The following is a 22693-nucleotide window of genomic DNA, read 5'->3' on the forward strand; positions in this document are numbered from 1 at the left end:
AGGGAAGGCCAAGGAGTAAAGGTGGGTCTTTAGTCTTGATTTAAAAGTGGTGATGGAGGGAGACAGTCTAACATCTTGGGGCAGACAATTCCACAGACGTGGGGCTGCTACCGCAAAAGCTCTATCGCCTCTTTGCTTGAGGCGGGTGCGGGCCACAGAGAGAAGACCCTTGTCGGCAGATCTAAGGGACCTGGATGCTGAGAGGGGATGGAGGAGGTCTGAAATATATGAGGGAGCCAACCTATGTAATGCCTTATAAACAATCAGAAGGACTTTGAAGTGGACCCTAAAGCTAATGGGGAGCCAGTGTAAGGAGGCCAGAACAGGGGTGATGTGTTGGTATTTCTTGGTGCCAGTAAGCATCCTAGCAGCTGCATTTTGTACCAATTGCAGATGAGAAAGTTGGGACTGGGGGAGACCAAGATAAAGGGAGTTGCAATAATCTAACCGGGATGTAACAAATGCATGAATTACTGTTTCTAAGTCCATGGAAGACAGAGAGGGTTTGAGATGGGAAATAATTCTCAGCTGATGGAAGCTACTCTTGATAACAGAACTAATCTGCCTTTTAAAACAGAGCTCTGAATCAAGGATGACACCTAGATTTTTGGCATGTGGCTTGACAAAAGAGGAGAGGTGGGCTAATTTTCCTTCAATCAGGGGTCTAGCTTTAGAAGGACCAAAAATGATGACCTCTGTCTTATTATCATTTAGCTGAAGGAAGTTATTATTCATCCAGCACTTAATATCCTGGAGACAATCCAGAAGAGGCTGGATGGAGTTATCAGATCTTAAGGGCAGGTATAGCTGGGTGTCATCAGCATAGAAGTGAAAAGAGATACCATATTGCCGGATGATGTCACCAAGGGGGAGCATGTATAAATAGAACAGCAAAGGGCCCAAAATGGAGCCTTGCGGGACCCCATAGGAAACAGGAGCTGAGGAGGAAGAGGAGCAACCAAGGGATACTGAGAAGGTTCTGTGTCTGAGGTAGGAGCTGAACCAAAGTAGTGCTGTCCCCTTTATGCCTACCCAGTCCTCAAGACGGGTAAGGAGGGTGTTGTGGTCCACAGTATCAAACACTGCGCTGAGGTCCAATAGAACCAGGATTGCATTTTGACCTGAATCTAGAGTGAGAAGCAGATCGTTGGTGACTTTTAGCAGAGCCGATTCAGTACTGTGGAGTGTTCTAAAACCTGACTGGAAGGGCTCAAGGATGTTATGCTCAGTCAGGAAGGGAAGCAACTGGGCCAGCACTACTTTCTCCAGTACCTTGGAAAGGAAAGGGAGTTTAGAGATGGGGCGGTAGTTATTCAAAGAATTTGCATCCAGGTTGGGCTTTTTAAGCAGGGGTTGGACCACCGCATGCTTAAAGCAGGCAGGGACAGCACCAGATGTCAAACAGGAGTTGATAACTAGCTGTATGGAAGGATAGGAGAGGGGACAACATCACCAGGGGAAGATGTGGGTTTCATACAGAGGACTATGTCCTTGAGATCTGCTAGCGATACATCAGCAAAGTGACTGAAAGTAAACTAGATGTACCGCATAGCGGTACAAAATATGACCACCGCTCAGTCCTGTACATCCGTTCCGCGAAAATAAATCACACTTCAATTTGTCTCCATATTTTACTCCATCCCCCACTCTTGAAACTTTTGTGTATGCTTGTTTGGCATGCCTGAGTGTGTGTGTGCGGCTGCACAGATAGTAGCCTACTGGTGCTGAAAAGGTGAATAGATTGTAGAATAGCCAAAGAAGATGTAGCATTGTTATAAAACCTTTAACATCTCTAAACAATCACAAGTAGGGCAGTTCATCCATTGCAACTGGATTGATGAAAGGTCACTTACACCTGTAGGCTACATTGTATTTGGGAAAAGCAAAAGGTATCAGCATAATGTTATTTATTTATTTATTTATAAACAAAAACATCTCTGTCAGTTCCGTGCCGTTTCCAACAGCCATCAAAAACAAAGGTAATTTTTGGATGGATGGATTTTTTGTGAATGTTTCTTCTTCTACATAAGATTTTAGTCATCTTTAGTTCATGTAATACTTTATTGTCAATGCACAAATTAAGTAACAGTAGTCTGAAACGTTATTGTTAATGCACAAATTAAGTAACAGTAGTCTGAAACGAAATGCTGTTTTACATCTAGTGGTGCAAATAACTGACATGTCCAAATTGGCCTTGATGAAATGCGTTGCTAGACTGTTCATACACATTTTAAAGTTGAAGAGCTGTTGTCCGTTATTGTTCGTGCAAATATAGGCTGATTCATGTTCCCTTGCATTGTGTAACTGAGGTCCATGGCTAGTTTGGCTTTCACCAGACCAACCTCAATCTTTTAAGAAATCAAAAAATAAATAGCGGGCAGATCAGGCTGGGTTCACCAAGCCTAGTCCATAGGCACCCGATATTGTTCACGCTCTGGCTATTCTAAATGCAAAAATGCATCAGGGAGTTATGACAAAACTGTAACTAACACACTAGATCCTAATAGAAAGCTGTTAGCTTCCCTAAGCTACAGGTAGGCTTAAAAGGTAGGCCTATTTACAACATAAATTGTCAATAGGCTATGCTGGCGACACAAATAAAATCTCCTTTGGAAACCAATGGCTTACGCCTTACAGTATCAAGCGGACTTATACTGCCATATCGTGGCGAAAAGTTGTAATAAAATTCACGCAGCTCCATGAGTCAAGGAAAGCGCAAATGAAGTAGCCACTTCTAAATGGGACCCACTACACAGTAGCATAAGGTGTGTTGCTAAAGCAGCCATAATGAAATGAAGGTGTCATTGTTTGGATACTTCACACACACGTGCTTTTTAATTTCACAGACTACAACTACCAAGCTGGAATCAAAGCACATCGATTCCCCTCTCACACCATGCACGCACTTAAAACAAAATTAACAGGCGTCTCAGTCTCACGCATGTATAGGCAAAACTGTATCAGACCGGTGTAACGTTGGTAAATCTTCCATTGCACAGAATGATTTTTGTAGCACATGCAACAAATGACAGTCGAAAGATACAATTACAGTGCTGCTATCAATTTGCTTGGTATAACCGCATTTATAGTTTTCTACAAATGCAATCAATCAAATTGGCCTCCATCACTCAACCAAAGCTAACAGTAACATTACCTAGGTCCTTATTGATATTATAAGATTAACGTACCTGCAGTAAAAACCAAGCATGTCCGATAAACATCCTCAGATTTATTTCGGCTTCAAGAAGAAATGGGAATTACATTTCATGTGAACATCATATATCCTTATTAGACGTTCTCTGCGGTAAACTATAGTCCTTGTAGGAAGCGTCCATTGTTATTCCAACCCACGTTTAACTTCCAACAAAATTACGTCTCACTGCAACGATGCGCCATCTAGTGGACAAACGACTAGTTATCGCCAATACTGGAAATGCAGCCATGATGATGATGATGAATATATATTTTGGCTTTCTTTTAATCCTACTGAATTTGTAATTATGTATCGGCCGCTCTAATACCGATAGTATGTGGGTGCCTGTGTGTGTGTGCATGTGTATATGTGTGCACCGCCATTTACAGGCCAATGAGTGTCCAGTCACTAAATGTACACATAATCTATTTTTTTAAGACCCCCCCATGGATGAAATTCTACGAAACTTGGCATACCCCCAGAGAATGCCAGGTCAATCATACAAATAAAATTTGGTGCAGTTCTGAACATCTTAACTGAAGATAGGGGCGATTAAAGCAGAATAATATTGCATTTTCATTTTTTACCGGGGCATTTTTTACAAATGAGTGATTATGGGCCAGATTGATGTGAGCCCTTGAGACCAACATACCATAAAAGATTCTTCATCCTCGGTGCCACGGTTCAGGTAGTTATTTAGGAAAAATACCCTGGTACCGGGTATCGTTGACCAAAAATGCAGGAAGTAGATGACGAAAAAAAAAAAAAAAAAACTTTGACAATCCCTATATGACCGCTTCGCTAGCGGCGGTCATAATAACCTTTTTAAGTTATTATACGTTCGGAAATGAAAATATGTACAGTCTTGTACCTTTTTTTTGGACTTTCTCTTCGTTTTTTCACTTGAAATCATATGTTGTATGGTTATGAATTACGCCGTAGCTGATTAGCCTAAGACATGCTCTAAAACTAGATACGGATTTTTCCAAAACGTCAATGGGAGAAATGAATGGGAAACTTACTTCTACGGAAACTAAGCTCTCTCGGAGAAGGGGCGGGACTGTGATGCTCTCCCGTATCTCCGGCAAGTTTCATTTCTCCACCCTGGTGCTGGGCAGTGTACTCCACGTCAGGTGGGGGAAAGGAGGGGGCACAGCCCTAAACCAGAGACTTTCTAATGAGGAGACACAGCACTCAAAAAATCCTCCATAGAAATGCATGGGGTTAGTTTGTAACGCCGTTGTCTACACCCTTCCTCGGCAAAACGTCGACATGTGGTTACATTGAGCCAATCATGTGGTGTGATGTGAATACATTGAGCCAATCATATGGTGTGTTGTGAAGGCATCGTGCCAATCATGAACTCGCCGCTGGAGCAAGATTGGTGTCGTGAAGCCTTGCGCACGCACATTTCTGCTGAATAGGATGCCCAATATGGCCGCCGAGTGGAGGGTCTTGCCTAAAAGTACTTTGCCTAAACTATCAACCCAGCAGTCATAAACTATCAGAAATTACCCAATATGAGTAAAAACAACCAAACAAAATGACCCAACAGCCTCAACCCAGCGTTTGGGTAGAAAAAAATAACCCAGCATTTTTTAGAGTGTATGTACTCACTATGTATGTTCATATGGCCACTTTTAAAATGATAACAGTGTGTTAACACAGATACACATACTCCTCTCATATACTTAAAATATATGAGGTACCTTTGTTTCCTGTAATGTGTTGTGTGGCTCTATTAAAACATCAGTGACTGGAATCATCACTTTTTTGACTTAATTAAATGGTCAGACATACACAGAAAGAAGTCTGGTCTGTCTGCATGTTGGCTTTTTGTATGTCACTACTTTCATTATTGCATGTACAACTCTTAAATTAGACCTGTACCACAACATCCTGTTATTCAGACCCTCTCAACCACACAGAACCCTCACATGGACTTCTAATGAATCTAATGCATAAACTAGCAACCTCTATAAACAGAGACATAACACATTCATTTTCTGTCAGGAGGAGGAAGAAACAGTAGAACACTTATTCTGGTACTGTTCTACAGTTGCTTTGTTTCGGATAGAAGTAAAAAAAAAAAACATATATTTTGTATTATATAACAAAAGCTACTTGTCATTCATATATTGTAATGCAACAAATTTGTGACCAACCAATGCTCTGATGTGTGACTTTAAAGCAACATGCAGTTCGTTGTGATATATAATAGCAACAAGAGACATTAGAACTGCAACGTATCCTGCAGGCACGTACTGCAACGTAGCCCCATGCAGGCAGTTTTTTTGTGGTAAAAAGAGGCTACTTGGGGCCTGTGGGACAGAGAAGAAGCGCTAGAAAGATGCATCAGAAAGTGAGCAGATAGCAGGTAGATCATTTATCTAGTTCACAGCAGCTTTAGTACTTCCCAACTCAAATATTCACTTATTTTCAATTTGGGATTTACAAACACTGTCTTATAATGTTTTAGCAGTTAGCTTTTTATTTTGTATTAATACCTCCCTCACAATGTTGAACGTATACGTGCCCAATGTACGTAAATTCAAACTGCTTTCAGTGAAGTGTGCTTGCGAGTCACACATATTCTGTAAGTAAACTAGATGCTCCTGCATCTGACAGAGAAATGCCATTTCATATTGTGTATTTTTTTTTGTAACAACATGAATGGGCTAAGATATCATGAGATTTTAGAAGAAAAAAACTTAATTTCCACTATTAGATGGAAATGACATTGCTTATGCTAAAAAGCAAGTTAGTTGCCCTTTAGTAGCCTACTAAAAATTGTTAGAAAAAAAAATTGTTAGAAAAAAATCCTAGTTTTATATATTATATGATAGGGAAGCATTTAAATCTTAAATTTGTCTATTTATGTTGTGTAACGTCTGCCACAGTTGGTTCTTTTCCGCTACACTTTGTCATTTCCATCACAACACATATTTTTAAGATAAATATAATAAAACATACAATTCTGGAACATGAATATATTTAATATTTGGGCATATATATATATACAGGGTCATGCCACTACCACACCTAGCCCAGTATGACCACCTGTCACTGCTTTCGGTCCCGGCATATACTCCCCTCAGGAATACTGCCTCTAACATCATAAGGACTGTCGAAACATGGCCTGACGGAGCCTCTCGGCTGCTGCAGGACTGTTTCGACAGGACCTGCTGGGAAATATTCGAACACCCAGACCTGGAGGTGTTTACACACAGGGTTTTATGTTATATTAAATTCTGCATAGACACTGTCACGGTGGATAAACACATCCGGGTCTATCCTAACCAGAAGCCGTGGATGACAAAGGAGGTCCAGCAGCTGCTGAAGGAGAGGAACACTGCCTTCAGATCAGGCGAGGAGGCTCTGTACCGTGCAGCACGCTCCAAACTCAAGAGGGGCATCCGTAATGTCAATTTATTTTATATAGCGCATTTACAGAGTAAAGTGCAATAAATAGATACAGGAAGGAACAAAAACAAAAAGGGCTACAGTTAAAATAAATTAAGAAATGCAGAGAAAGGAACATTAAAACTAAACACTGGGGCATAAAGGGAGACACTAGCCAAAGGCAAGTGAAAAGAGGTGGGTCTTTAAAAGGGACTTAAAAACATTCAGAGACTGGGCTGAACGTATGTGGAGGGGGAGGCTGTTCCAGAGTCTAGGGGCTGCCACTGAAAAGGCTCTGTCCCCCCTAGTTTTCAGCCTGGCCCTGGGTTCTTCCAGCCGCAGTTGGTCTGCTGACCGAAGTGCTCTGGAAGGGGAATGGTGGTGGAGAAGATCAGATAGGTAAGGAGGGGGCCAGACCATGGAGAGATTTGTACACAGACAAGAGGAGTTTGAAATTGATGCGGTAGCAGATGGGGAGCCAGTGGAGTGAAGCCAGAACTGGGGTGATATGTTCGCGTTTTTTAGTGCAGGTGAGGAGTCGGGCGGCTGAGTTCTGAACCATCTGCAGGAGGTGAAGCTGGGATTGATCGATGCCAGTGTAGAGAGCATTACAGTAGTCCAGTTGTGATGTGATGAAGGCATGGATGAATCTGAGGGCAGGTAGGCTTTGGTCTTAGCTAGGGTTCTGAGATGGAAAAAGCTGATCCTAACTACTGCACTGACCTGCTGTTCGAACTTGAATTTGCTGTCAAAAATCACGCCCAGATTTCTGACAGAAGGCCTGATGTTAGAGGCAAGGGGACCCAGGGCATTGGTGGAGAAGGCCAGAGAGGTTTTGCCAAAGACAATTAACTCAGTCTTGCTCTTCCAGGTTGAGGAAATTTGCACCAATCCATGCCTTGATGTCAGCTAGACAGTCACGCAGTAGATGGAGTGCAGACTGCCCATCAGCCTTAAGGGGGATATACAGCTGGACATCATCTGCATAGCAGTGGAAAGAGATGTTATGTTTTGCCAGGATATCCCCTAGGGGTAAAATGTACAGTAAAAAGAGGATGGGACCCAGAATAGAGCCTTGAGAGACCCCGCAGGTGAGGGGGGCAGGAGAGGAGATAGAGTCTCCTAGCTGGACAGAGAAGCTCCTATCGGCCAGGTAGGACCGGAAGAACCCCAGGGCTGAGTCTTTGATGCCCACATGATGCTCGAGCCGAGCCAGCAGGATCCTGTGATCCACAGTGTCGAAGGCTGCTGTTAGATCTAAGAGCACCAGGATCACAGGACTACCTGAGTTAGCGGCTAGGAGCAGATCATTGAGGACTCTCAGGAGTGCAGTTTCTGTGCTGTGGGCTGTTCTAAAGCCAGATTGGAACTTCTCATAAATGTTATTGTTGGATAGGAAGGATTGCAGCTGAACATAAACCACTCGCTCAAGGACTTTGGATAGGAACGGTAGCTTGGAGATAGGCCTGAAGTTTGAGAGGATGGCGGGGTCAAGGTTGGGCTTTTTTAGTAATGGTTGCACCACAGCATGCTTGAAGGCAGCCGGGACGCAACCAGAGGTGAGGCCAAGTCCGACTACAGGAGGAGTATTGAATACCACCTAGACAGCAATAACAGCAGGCAGGTGTGGCAGGGAATCCAGCACATTACCAACTACAAGACCAATGCTGGGGCTGCTGAAGGGGATTTTTCACTGGTGGAGGAGCTGAACCACTTCTTTGCCCGCTTCGAGGTAAAACCACCAGAGGTAGCAATGCCACATCCTGCAGCCAACAACAACATCATCTTCACTGTGGAGGAGCATGAGGTGAGGCGTATGCTGCAGGCTGTCAACCTGCGGAAGGCAGCTGGTCCCGACGGCATTTGTGGGCGAGTTATTAAGGACTGTGCAGAACAGCTGGCGGGGGTCTTTACCAAGATCTTCAACCGGTCACTCTCCCACCGTCCCATCCTGTCTGAAGACCTCCACCATAGTCCCTCTGCCCAAAAAAACAAATATTTCCACCCTCAATGACTACCGGCCAGTAGCACTCACCCCTGTGCTGATGAAGTGCTTTGAAAAACTGGTTCGGAAGCACATCATGTCATTTATCCCCCCCACCTTTGACTCACACCAGTTTGCGTACATGTGGGCTAATAGGTCTACTGAGGACACAGCCCTCCATGCTGCTTTGTCCCACCTGGAGCAGCAGGGGAGCTATGCTCGGCTGCTCTTCATAGATTTTAGCTCGGCTTTTAACACCATCCTGCCCCACAGACTGGTGGACAAGCTATCAGGCCTCGGACTACCACACAACACCTGCCTTTGGATTAAGGACTTTCTCACAGACCGCACTCAGAGAGTACGAGTAGGCCACCACACCTCCACCGCCCTTAGCCTCAGCACTGGCCCCCCCTGCTCTACACCCTCTATAACCACGACTGCACCCCCGCTCACCTCAGCAACACCTTGGTCAAATTTGCAGACGACACCACAGTAGTTGAACTCATCTAAGGGGGATGAGTCTGCCTACAGAGACGAGGTAGAGTGTTTGGTGGGGTGGTGTATGAGGCCAACAACTTGCTCCTTAATACAGCTAAGACCAAGGAGCTCATTGTGGATTACAGGAAGAAAAAGACAGACATCCAGCCACTGGTGATAAAGGGGGACTGTGTGGAGAGGGTCACAGACTTCCGCTTCTTGGGAGTCAACATCATGGAGGACCTGACCTGGGGCATCAACACCACTGGGCTAGTGAAGAAGGCCCAGCAGAGACTTTACTTCCTGAGAGTTCTCAGGAAGGACAACATCCCTCAAAAGCTGATGGTGTCATTCTATCGCTGCTCAATTGAGAGTATTTTGACATATTGCCTCTGTGTTTGGTTTACAAGCTGTACTGTGGCACAGAGGGAGAGACTCCAGGGGGGTCATTAAGGCAGCGCAGAAAATCATCGGCAGCCCTCTTCCCTCTCTGGATGAACTGCACCATTCCCGCTGCCTCAAAAAGGCCAATTCCATCCTGAAATCACACCCCGGTCACAAACTGTTTGAACTACTGCCATCAGGCAGGAGATACAGATCCATAAAAACCAGGACAAATAGGCTAAGGAACAGTTTCTACCCAACAGCCATAATCTCACTGAACAGTGCTACCAAAGCATAGCTTTATGTTTTACATTATATGAATGTGGATGTGTATGGGTGGGATATGTGTGGGGTGTAAAGTTTTTATGCACTTTTTTATGTCCTTTTATGTCCATAGTGATTTTTTACATATTTATTGCTACTTTTGCACTGAACAAGGATTACACTTAATTTCGTTGTACCTGTGACAATGACAAATAAAGATATTCTATTCTATTCTAAATAAAAAAAAAACATAACTAAAATGCAAATCTATACAAATCAGAGAATAACGTGAGTTAGGGAATAACATGAGTTATGATCTCCCAAGCCTAAGCCAAAAAGGAGAGACAGACACAAATAATTTCAATGAAGAAATGCGTTTATTAACTTTCCATTTAATTTTACAATGAAGCTGCCATTCAACTCCCTCACAATGCACCACAGGCACACAACCTGCATACATTCAAATTGCTTTCACTGAAGTGTGCTTGAGAGTCGAGCCTCTAACATTAAAACTGAATGTGTTTGCTCACAATGACACACACATACGCACACACGCACACAGCAGACATTAATAACAGCAACAAATTTGAACTAAATTAGAATGTACTTGCTAGTGAGACATTTTCAACATTTTTTTTTTATTCAGGTGACCATTTAGCTAAACATTTTATTTTAATCTTCGAAATGTACAGAGGTCTGGACCTCGCTGACCTCATATCTGGATACAGGCCTGCGCTCATCATGTTTCCATGTTTTGCAGGTGACAGTTCTTGCAGTGGTCAACTACCAGCAACAGAGTCAAAGCCAGTAACACCAATCCCACACCAGCCAGTTTAAGAAAGAAGATCAGCTTATTATCTGAAGTGTCTGAACCTAGGAGAGAGCAAAAGTAGCCGAGATGGACGCCCGATGAGTGCCCAAAAAGCGTTGCCATATGGCCACCGAGTGGAGGGCCTTGCCTAGAAGGACTTTGGTGTCGTTGAGAGAGAGAGATAGAGCGTGAGATATAGGGAGAGTATAAGAAGGCCTGGCAGTTCATTTCAGCCGTGACTGCATCTTGTACTACAATAATCTACACTGTGCCATTACATATATGCCACAAGCATGTAATGATTGCTGTGCTATGTAGCGCCCCCTAGCGTGTCTGGCTATTAGTGTGGAGTGCGCTCCCCGAATTCCTATGTGGTGAGAGATCTCTCTCTCTAAGCTTAATTAATGCTCTAAAGTAATTCCCTAATTATTATTTGTTTGTTAGCATTTACAGCTATTTTAATACCTACCCTAACGGTAGCTGGCAACCTAATGTAAATATCAATACAGTGTCTTTAGAGCTAAGTTAAAGAAAAGCACTAAAGGTCTGCAGCTATCTCACTTAGTTAACTAAACATTAACTTTTTAAATGGCTATTAATACAATAAGTGCAATAAGCATCAACTGAAATGTCACTTCTCAATCAGCATTTAAACACTCTTACTTTAACCCTTTGCAGACCGCACGTTCTAATTTCGGTACCCCAGTACCGATGACGTTCAGTCTAATAACTCCGCCATACCCCAACCAATTTTATCAATGAAAACTTCCTCAAAAACGTCACATCATAGGCTTTCTGGCGATATGATTAGTTAAGGGATTTGTGGCGCGAATTACTTTTACTACGTGAAGGAAAAATCAAGAGTTGACGTCTCCCTCCACTAGAGGGAAAACAGCAGGAAGCACTATGCATCGTTGATCTTCACGTCGTCCAAAGGAGAAACTACTGGATCATCTGAGGTAAAAACAAGTCTTTTTATGTTATTACTACTTGTTATCCATGTTATTACTTCAAAATCGTTTTTAAAAGTTATTTTTCCTGGTAATTACACCTTGTATGCATGGCCGTAACATAATGCGTGTGTGTGTTCACTTCAGCTGATATGACAGCTTGTGTTTTAGCACACCGTAATCTTTAGTAAACTTATTATTTTCAGTCATTTTTGGGGGTTACTATATGTCAACCAAGATTACAGACCTACTAGGACTGAAACTTTAACGATTTGTTCTATTTTGAACGATTGCTTGCTTGTCATCTGATGATACAGAAAACTAGCTAAGTAAGGTAACGTTAGCATCAGGAGAGGCTGCAACATGTCCTTGACGCGTAGTCGCGATAAAGTTCACTCCCCTGCTTCATGACTGGCAACTTTATGTCAAGTACACCTAATCGGTATTGTATTGTCAAATAAACCTTTCATTCCTTCGTAATATGTGTAGCACAATTTACAGTTGTTTGTAGCCAAGTTGCTTAGCTTACTTAGATAGAAACATCTGACATGAATGACAACGTTAATGTTATGTTAGTGTTACGTGAGTGTGTTGATCACCGATGGTGTAATGTAAGGATTTTATTCATTGACTGCTGTTTTCATCAATACATGACTGAAGATTTGTTAGAAATGTGTCTTAATATTGTTTAACTTTTAGGCTGTAAGGTTTGCTGCTACGATTATGAGGTTTTTGGTTGGCTAACTATGATGGGAGCTCATACACCCAAGCCTACTCGTCGACATATCATTTTCTAAGGGGGTGTTTTGTCTTTACGCAACTGCAGTAGCCTATGTACGGTGTGTATGTGTATGCATACGCTGTTTAGATGTTTTCTGTCATATCTCCTGACTCATGTTCATGAATCAATGTTCGCTTGTAAGCTGGTATGCTATGTATAGTTTAGCCAAGGCAATAACACTTATAGTGAGCTCTGAGACTAATGTTACCTCTCCAAGCAATATTGGAGTCCTATAGTGACAAAAATACTTTTAGTGAAAAGAGTCATGGTTGGTGGTGATTAAGATTATGTGGAAGTAATGTAAAATAAAACTAAACAACCTATTCACTATCAGACCTGTGATTTTTTGTTATTTTAGATGGAGGGAGAGAAGTACGTGCAACTGAGGTGAAAGCAGCCGACTGCTGATGGCAAACATGACCCCAAGGACCACGATGGCATGGACGGGTAGTTTCTGGATGAAGAGGAAGACAATGATGTGCTAGAGGAGGAGAGTAATCTCCCATCATCCTCAGATGGGTAAGCATGTTTGTGTGTGTGTGTGTGTGTTCGCCCAACTGGGCGTATGCACATTTCTGGTTGTGATAAGAGTGTTGCTTATAACAATAATGACAGGGATTATAGTGATAATAGTTTGCTTAGATTTGTAATTCAATTTCTAATTTTCTTATCTGACAATTTCTTTATTTTGAGCTTGGTCAAGTCCCATGTCAGGTAGAAAGCATACACTTTGCCTATCCTTCTAACACAGACAGGGACACCAACTCCAGTAGCATTTACACCTCATCGTCTGCTAGGCTTAGATGGACACACACACACACACACACACACACACACGCCACAGCTGTGACAACACACACACCACAGATCTGGTGTGAATGCGGCGTTAGTGTATCACCTTATGTGTAGGGCAAATGATATCGATAATTATATATTGTATCGAAATATATGCTGTATGGTTGTTAAATGTATTGAATTTCTTCTAATGTTTTAATTGTTTATATGTGTGAATGTGAATTGATGCTTTGTTATGCTATAATATGAATTGATGCTTTGTTCATCATGTTAAAGTATTTTGTTGATCTTTGTTATACTGTTGTCTTGTCATTCTTGTAGTTCTAATAGTTACTGCTTGTTTGTAAACATATGTTTATGTTATTTACCTGAAGTTGTTGTTCCTGATTATTTAATGAAATTGTTAAAGACTTATCTAAATAAAATTATTTATTTCCTCTTTCGTAAACCTAACACATGTGCCAGTGTCTCTTATTCTTGTTTTCATAGTAGAATGAAGCACACGGAGAAGCAGTTACCACCTGCCTAGTCTTTATTTCAGCCTTTATCTTTCCTCCCCACAATTGATTTTGCCTCCTCAGAGTACAGTAAGACATCCTATTTTAGCTATGCATCTTGTTTTTATGGTAAAACATCTTATATTTGTTACATGACCATTATATCTGTGTATTTTTGGTCAGATGTCAAACCAGGAAAGGAAAACATCCTACTCTTTAAAAATTCTACTTGTTACTGCGACTTGCAGTTATGAGTAAATTAATCATAACTTCTGAACCAAAGGTGATAAATTGATTCTGTTTTTTTCACTGAGGAGAACACAACACTGTCTATCTTTCACACACTATATCTACAATAGACATTAGGTGAAAAGTAAGATTCATCTTGACAAATTGATATTTTCGTGTTTTTTGATGTTGAATTTTGAAGGTATTGTTTAAAAACAATGTGTGTTACCCTCAAACTTATTAACTATGATATGTACCATTTTAAAGGGCTAGTTCTCCTGATTACAATGGTGGGTATATCTTATCTGTCATGTAGCATGGCCACACAATAAGCCTTTTTGTCTCACAAGGGCATCAAGTATGAAAAAACGGAATGTTTCGTGCCGTCTGCAAAGGTCTAATAAATTTATCATAACTTTTGAACAAAAGGTGATACATTGATTCTGTTTTTATCACTGAGTAGAGGACAAAATTGTGAATCTCCCATACACTCTAAGTTTTTCTCTATCTACAACAGAAATTGGGGGAAAAATGAGATTAATCTTGACAAATTGATAGTTTTGTGTTTTTTGGGGTTGAATTTTAAAGATATTTTTAAAATAATATGTGTGTTCTCCTCAGAATTATTAATTATATTTTATATTATTTGAAAGGGCTATTTCTCCTGATTATAATGGTGGGTAAATTATATCTCTGTCATGTACCATAACCACACAATAAGCCTTTTTGTGCCATAAGGCCATCGAGTATGAAAAAATGGAATGTTCGGCGCGGTCTGCAAAGGGTTAAACCAAGCTAATTTTAACTCAATAATATTATCTTACCTTAAGGATCAAAATCATAAAGATCATAAACCCAATGTAATGCAAGTCTTCAACAAAAATACGTTTAAACTATTTACTGAAAAAATATAGTATGCACATACAGTTAAAATATCATAAGTGCAATTCCAAAAACACAGTTCAATCCAATGGCTACTTATGCAAACAACACATTAAATCACATACAGTTAAAGCTAAGCCGGCAAATAGAATGAATACCCAGACAGTCATAGAAGGGAGGACACGTTGCAGGCCTGTATCGTGGCTTGGGAGCGTAGAGACCTCAAACAAAATGGTCGCTTGGCGCCACTGCGCAGCAAACAAAGAAAACTCACTGCTGCAGTAGTGCTGGTCGTTGTCGTTGTCCACGCCGCGGCAACGCGGTGCTGGCGATGCGGGTGGTTGAAGACGTCTTCCAACAGCTTAGCAGGGGATGGTTCTGGAGATAAGTGCTTCTTCAGACGATGCACAAAAGGGCAACCGAGCAGGCTACTCGCTGGCAAAGTCTTTGTAGCTAGATCGTGCTGACTAGCCGTCCACTCTTTCTCCTCGTTGAGAACTCTAACCGAGTTCTTCAAAACCATAAACTATTACACTGCAAACTTATCCAAATGTATGTAACTCACTCTTTGTGTAGTATGCAGGTACATTTACTATCACACTTATTAACTTGGTGTTTTACCAATTTCTAAGGTGGCAGTACACAGCGCAGTTCTCACTCGTGTCTCTCTCTTTTTCCCCCGGTCTCCTTCTCCTCCCGTTCATCTTCCTTCTCCCTCGTGACCTCTAACCCCGACTCCTGATTGGATCTTTCTTCCAGGTAAGTCATTTTTAATTAACTTAATTTTTAGTACATGTAAACATTTTTAACACATTCTTAACAACATGAAATGTGCATTATAAAGAAAATAACCAAAATGAAAATATTAGTTTTAGGAAATAACCTAAATTCCCATAGGGCTACAGCTATATCAGATCTTAAATTCCTTGATAGCGAACAATAATGATCCAATCACACACACACACACACACACACATTTGAAAGATATGCATAAGAGCAAATGAGCAGAATTGTAAATGTGTTAACCATGCTTAACAGATTATTTCTTGTAGATATTTACCACAGACTTCAGATAATACAGTTTAATACAGTTTCTTCATTACTGTCTTTCCTTTTGAGACTATTGCTTAGTCTACGTAGCGACCCTTTTCCCACACACACACAGGTACACACCCACTTCCTACACACACACCTGATATAACCAAATGCTTTAGATTCTTTGTTACAGATATTTACCAGAGACTCCACACGATGCGATTTCTTCATTACTGTCTTGCTTGTTGAGACTATTGCTTAGTCTGCATTTGCAGCGATCCTTTCCCCCACACTGCTGCAGCTTTAGAGGGTTAGTCTTCTCCTTCATCACCGTGTTGTTGTGGACCCATGAGAATGTGATGTCCTCAGGAAAGCTCTTAGGCTCACACTGGAGGATGGCCACACCTGATGAATAATTCACTTCCAACTTTGGGACAGGAGCTCTGGCTAGAACAGATGAATTACCACATTATTTGAGTTTTGTCATTACAAAGATGGTAAGACTGGATAGTTCATGAGTAGGCCTAATGTCTGTCAACTTTCTAGTCAGTTAGCTCCTGTTATGCTAATTTGATTTTGTTGTACTTACAGAAGACACAGAGTCTTGCAGAGAGTGTTTTAATTACTCTCCCATTTCTATCATAATGTTCAGCTTTGTGTACAAGCCATTGACTTGGAAATATTTGTCAGAGTAAGGGAGCCTTGCATGTCCACATCTGCAGCTGGATAAATCTTTCCCTTCCTCCGTTTATAAATGACCTTGTCACCACATTTCCAGACCATCATATCTCCATCTTGTTGAGGTGAATTCAATGTCATGGTATAGAATTTCCCCTACATATTTGTTTACACATTTAGGTTCTGTTGAGAGAAGGACAAATCATGAGATCCGTGACTGAGGATTTGATTTGACGAAGACCATTACTGTAAATCATATACTTTTTTGACCAATTCATAAAAAAGGGATATGGACCATCACATTAAAATGTATACTTTTTTGAAAAGGGAAATGGACCAGCGCATTCTTGTGAATTCAGTAAATTCACTTACAAGTTTATTAATTTATATATAGACACATAATTTAAACCGATCAATCAAAATTGTATCGTTGCCAAGACTGTGTTTAAGGAGTGAAGTATTATGATGTTTGTGATTTTGTGTTGGTTTCTGGCATTATATATAAACAATTTCTGTGGTACCTTAGATGACAGTACTGTATTTTGACACAGATTAGTTAGAAGTTAGTACTGGTTTACAAATGACATGAGCAGAATTACGCTTGATGTGTCAATGTTTTAATTAGATATCAAGCAGTTTAGAGGAATATTTAAATTACTTTGTATACAGTAGCCTATTAAAACACATTAATATCAGAAATTAATCAAACCACTCATGTCCTAAATTAGTGAATCAGTAAAACTTAAATATTTCATATAGACCTAACCAAATCATTACTCACCTTGGGATGCATTTAAATCAAGAACATATAGACACAAAAACCCCAAAGCAATTTGGAAGTTCATCTTCTCACGTCCCTTAGAAACGCAAGTGTCAGGTTAGCTGAGAGAGATAGTTTCCTGTGTGTGAGTGTATATGTGCAAGCATGTGTGTGTGTGTGTGTGTGTGTGTGGGGGGGGGGGGGTGGTGCATCTCCCATGCGGCCTACTTTTTCCAGGCATCTTGATTTTGACATTTTGGCCCAAGTCCACTATATAGATGGCTATTGTTGGAGAAATTGTAAATCAAATGTATCTGTTTTCATATGTTGACAATTAAGAAAAGTTATTGCACCGCTTTAAAAAATATAAGTGTTCTGTTTATTATTCTGTTTTAGTTCACAAGCATGAACCTTATGTTGTTTATTATTCCGCTTTTTAGTTGCCAGACAAGCTGACTTGCAGTTGTGCAAATCAACCGCAGAGGAATGGAAAGAAATTCATGTCAGCTGTCTTGGAATGTACTGTCTGACCTAAAGGCCTCATGTCTTAAAATGTACTGTCTGACCTAAAGGTCAAAATATGTAAACGTAATGATGTCTTAGGCCATTCAAGAGAAATGTTGCTGCCATGTGTTAACTGTCACACTGTGATTGTGTAACCAGAAGCATGTAAAAGGAAGCTTACCTGCAGAGTCTGATTCATTCTCTCTCTTTGCAAAGATAATACCAATACGGTAACACTTTATTTGAAGGGGTCTACACAAGGGTGACATGTAACCGTCATAAGAATGTCATGACACATGTCATGCACATTAAAGGAGAATTCCGGTGTGATATTGACCTAAAGTGTGTTGAAACATGATACCGAGTGTGAACGTTTGTCTCATAGCTCACCTCGGCTTGTCCCCTGCACTCAGAAATCTGGTGCTAGTTAGCCAATGCTACCAACACAGTGTTTCGTTGTGGTACCTTGGGCATCGGCCTAGCCATGCAAATAACTGTTTTACACCATTTACGAGGCTCAAAGTAGCTCCATACTTCATTGGTAGACTTCCAAGGGCCTTGACATTTAAAACAAGACATGGAGAACTTTGAAAAAGCACTGGTAGTTTATTTACAAGACGATTTATACAGACAGTACCTTAAGGAATTTTACCGTTCGACGCCATCTTGAATTTAGTCACGATAAGTCGAGCGACGAGTACGAACGAACAGGTATGATAAGGGATCAGATTCCAAAAATAATTCAGTGGAAATGCATGGATTCAGTTGCTTCCAGTAGCAGCAACTGGAATCCATGCATTTTCACGAAATTATTTTTGGAATCTGATCCCTTATCATACTTGTTTGTTCGTACTCGTCGCTTTAGGGACCCTCTACTCACTACCACGTAAGTGTAATGTTGTTTGGAACTGTAGAAGAGGTATAAAAATAGCGTTTTGTAGTGGCGAAATGACTTGCCCTGGTCACTTCCAGGCTAACCAGTTTTGACTAAAAACGGTAAAATCGAACTTTCTCAAAACACATCCGAATGACATGATTTTGATCAACGTATGTACTCCCAATCATCCGTAAATTGATCTAAAGTGCATTTTACTCCGGCTAATTCCTTTAAGTGTCATTTGGTTTTTGGAATGTCAAGTTGACATTGTTTGGGTGTCATCATTATAACAACTTGACATTACGCAAGATGGCATTATTTGAGGGTGTCTCTGTCATGACAACTTGACATTAGCCAAGAAAATGTAAACCGTTGTCATGACAACTTGACATTAGCCAAGAAAGAAATGCAAAATTGACATATAACTGTGTTTGGCCTGACTCATCTTCAAGGTTCGTAAAGTGGTGGGCCGGAATAATTGATTGACATGACACCATTATAATTGTGTCATGAATACTTTCCTTGGCATGATATTGTCATGACAACTTGACATATAACTGTGTTTGGCCTGACTTATCTTCTAGGTTTATGAAGTGATGAGCCTGAACAATTGGCTGTCATGACACCATTATAAATTAGATATACTCAACATATTGAAGGTGCATTGCAGATGTAACCCACTCGAAAATAGCCTACTAATAGGATTACATTATTCTAGTTTAATATCTAATTTCTTGATTACTTTTAGTTATGTTTTCCCTGCACACCGTATTTGTCCAGTAGGTGGCAGTGGTGGCGCTGCAAAGAGGTGAAACTGCTACACTGATTCTTAGAGAAGAAGACAGAAATCGCAAACAGCAGAAGGACAGCAGAACGATAGTGAGCTGAAGCCATATTTAGATTTTCCACACCGAGAAGAAAAGTTAAAAAAATATTGAAGAGCTAGTTAAAAGGGGTTTTCTAAGACGGAGTATTAGGGCCACACATGAAGAAAAAAAAAATTGCCATGACGAGATTAAACTCGACATGTCGATTTTAAAGTCGCCATTAAACTTGACTTTTCGAGAAAAAAATTGAAATGTAAGATCGACTTTAATCTCGACGTATCGACTTTAATGTCGCCATGTCGACATTAAACTCAACATTTCGAGAATAAAGTTGAAATATCATGTCGACTTTAATCTCGACGTGTCGACATTAAACTCAACATTTTGAGAATAAAGTTAGTTTGGAGAGAGAACGACCGCTCGAGACGATTGAAAGGGAGGACTACGACGGAGTATTAGGGCCACACATGAAGAGAAAAAATATTTTTGCCATGGCGAGATTAAACTCGACATGTTGACTTTAAAGTCGACATGTCGACATTAAACTCGACATTTCGAGAATAAAGTTGAAATTTAATGTCGACTTTAATCTCGACGTGTCGACTTTAAAGTCGACATGCTGACATTAAACTCGCAATAGGCCCTACTGCCTACACAGTTTAAGCTATGTAGCCTACACTAATACACAATATGTTACATGAAAAATGGGCTTCAAATAGGTGTTATTTCAGATAGATTGCAGATATTCAGATAGATTGCGTCTTGTCTGTTAACGATCATTGCCGTCATCGTGAAGTGCTGTCTCGCGGTTATGGAAACTATGCCGTTTAGGCTAAAGAGCTAGAAAAATATATGTATCCAATGATGTTTCTATACAAAATGTTATTTCACTCTGTTTTACGTGGTTAAGGCCACTGCACATCCAAATAACTGCCCTTCATGACCCACGGGCGTCACTCTCCATAGGATAACATGGCAAAACTAATTTTTCTAAAACTGCTTTTCCATGTCTCACCTGCAATACGTAGCCTATAGGAGGCTAGAAACACAGGTATAGCCTAAGCATATATACTATTTTGATCTCGTGAGAGAATATGTGTGCATGCACTTTATTTATACACTTTGTGTGCATATGTAGGCTACTAGCCTACATGGGGTGGTCGGGAGGACAGCTTCATTCGTCCCTCCATAGACATTCAGCAATGGGCTGTTTTGCATCCATTACGAACAAGCAACGTGAAAGTCTAGGATTGGAGAGCGCCTAGTATGCCTCTAGTGCATAAGCATGAAGTTGAACATTTAGATGCAACAACTAAATGTTTAGAACAACACTTTAATAATAGGCCTACAATAAATAAATAAACCGCTATGACGTTTAGGCTACTTTTGACCATCGCATTTATCGCCTGTAACTCCGTGATAAGGACCTAACAGCAAAGTATTTGGCTGAGCAACGTAGGTTAATATGTTCTATGTTTTGTCCACATGATATAGGCCTAGGCCTATGTCTAATCATTGTTGCACTCGAACACTCTGAATCATTGTTGCACTTGTTGCATTGTTTCATTCGTCCTCCCTTTCAATCGTCCCGAGCGGTCGTTCTCTCTCCAAACTAACTTTATTCTCAAAATGTTGAGTTTAATGTCGACACGTCGAGATTAAAGTCGACATGATATTTCAACTTTATTCTCGAAATGTTGAGTTTAATGTCGACATGGCGACATTAAAGTCGATACGTCAAGATTAAAGTCGATATTACATTTCAACTTTATTCTCGAAATGTCGAGTTTAATGTTGACATGGCGACTTTAAAGTCGACATGTCGAGTTTAATCTCGTCATGGCAAACATATTTTTTTCCTTCATGTGTGGCCCTAATACTCCGTCGTAGAGGACGAATGAAACAATGCAACTAGTGCAACAATGATTCAGAGTGTTCGAGTGCAACAATGATTAGACATAGGACTATATCATGTGGACAAAACATAGAAGATATTAACCTACGTTGCTCAGCCAAATAGGCTACTTTGCTGTTAGGTCCTATCACGGAGTTACAGGCGATAAATGCGATGGTCAAAAGTAGCCTAAACGTCATTAGCGGTTTATTTATTTATTGTAGGCCTATTATTAAAGTGTTGTTTTTCATCTAAAGGTTCAACTGCATACTAGGCGCTCTCCCCAATCCTAGACTTTCACGTTGCTTGTTTGTAATGGATACAAAACAGCCTATTGCTAAATGTCTATGGAGGGACGAATGAGGCTGTCCTCCCTACCACCCCATGTAGGCTAGTAGGCTAGACACGTCGAGATTAAAGTCGACATTACATTTCAACTTTATTCTCGAAATGTCGAGTTTAATGTCGACATGCTGACTTTAAAGTCAACATGTCGGAGTTTAATCTCGCCATGGCAAAAATATTTTTTACGCCATTTTATTACTAATACTCACGACAAGGAGTTTACTTACTTGTATGAGTTTTCTCCGTGAGTGTTTTTCACGTGTTCGTCATTTTTGTTAGTAGCAGACGTGGCGTGTTTAATGAGTTAAGCACGTAAAAGTTTTATTTTGCTGTAACTCAGTTGTTTAATGCATTGTGTGGAAATGTATTGATGGTACTGCATAAGCTAAGTACTAGTGCTAGTGCTGAAGTTTCATGTAGGCTATGTAGTGAATGTATAGATTAAAAATAAGAATAAGCTACTACCGTTCATGAATATGAGTTATATTTCCAGATCTGCTAAAATGTATCGAGAGAGGAATTGAATTGTTGCCCTGATATGCAGGTTGTTTTTTTGTTTGGATGCATGATTTGAGAGAGTGTTCCATTGGACAAATTCGCCATTGGACACGGGAGGCAGAAGAGCAGAGGGCGCGAATGATCATCTTGCCTGCGACATGAACTGCTTCTACTCAATATTTCTTCATTTCATCGTAGCCTACAGATAAGCGGGAGATCTCATCACTTAAAAAAAAACATACTACCCGGGTAGATGGACTTTGGTTTATTATTTTGGGGTTATTTTATCAGAGCTCTGAGGTCATTTTACTTTATATTTTTCTCAACTTGTGTTTAAAAGGTTGAAAACTTAGAAAAATACTGATTTTCACAACTAAAAGGACAGGAAAGAGAAACAAGGTCATACTGTTTTATATTTGATGTTTAATAACTGCGGGCTATATGTTCTGGGTAAACTATTTTGGTACTTTCATTTGTCTACTCTTCTTGTGAAAAGTTCCTTAGAAAGGCAGCACTTCACTCTACATTAAAATAAGTGCCCCTTACACAGACAAATATGGCGTCTCAGGGGGAATCAAACCCCTCAGTCCCTCAAAACACACCTTAAAACGATTGAATGGTACTACT

At 40.5% G+C, this 22693-nt stretch overlaps 1 protein-coding gene across 1 annotated transcript in view; it reads right to left on the bottom strand.

Moving 5' to 3' along the window:
- LOC121699061 overlaps positions 1–22693 on the bottom strand; it is an 86526-nt gene that overhangs the window by 19519 nt on the left and 44314 nt on the right. Inside the window, exon 10 of the mRNA XM_042081669.1 lies at positions 16273–16319. Coding sequence (XP_041937603.1) covers positions 16273–16319 — 47 coding nt within the window. The remainder of the gene's footprint in view (positions 1–16272; positions 16320–22693) is intronic.

The sequence above is a fragment of the Alosa sapidissima genome, chromosome 23, assembly GCF_018492685.1.
Source record: "Alosa sapidissima isolate fAloSap1 chromosome 23, fAloSap1.pri, whole genome shotgun sequence".
Taxonomy (NCBI): Eukaryota; Metazoa; Chordata; class Actinopteri; order Clupeiformes; family Clupeidae; genus Alosa; species Alosa sapidissima.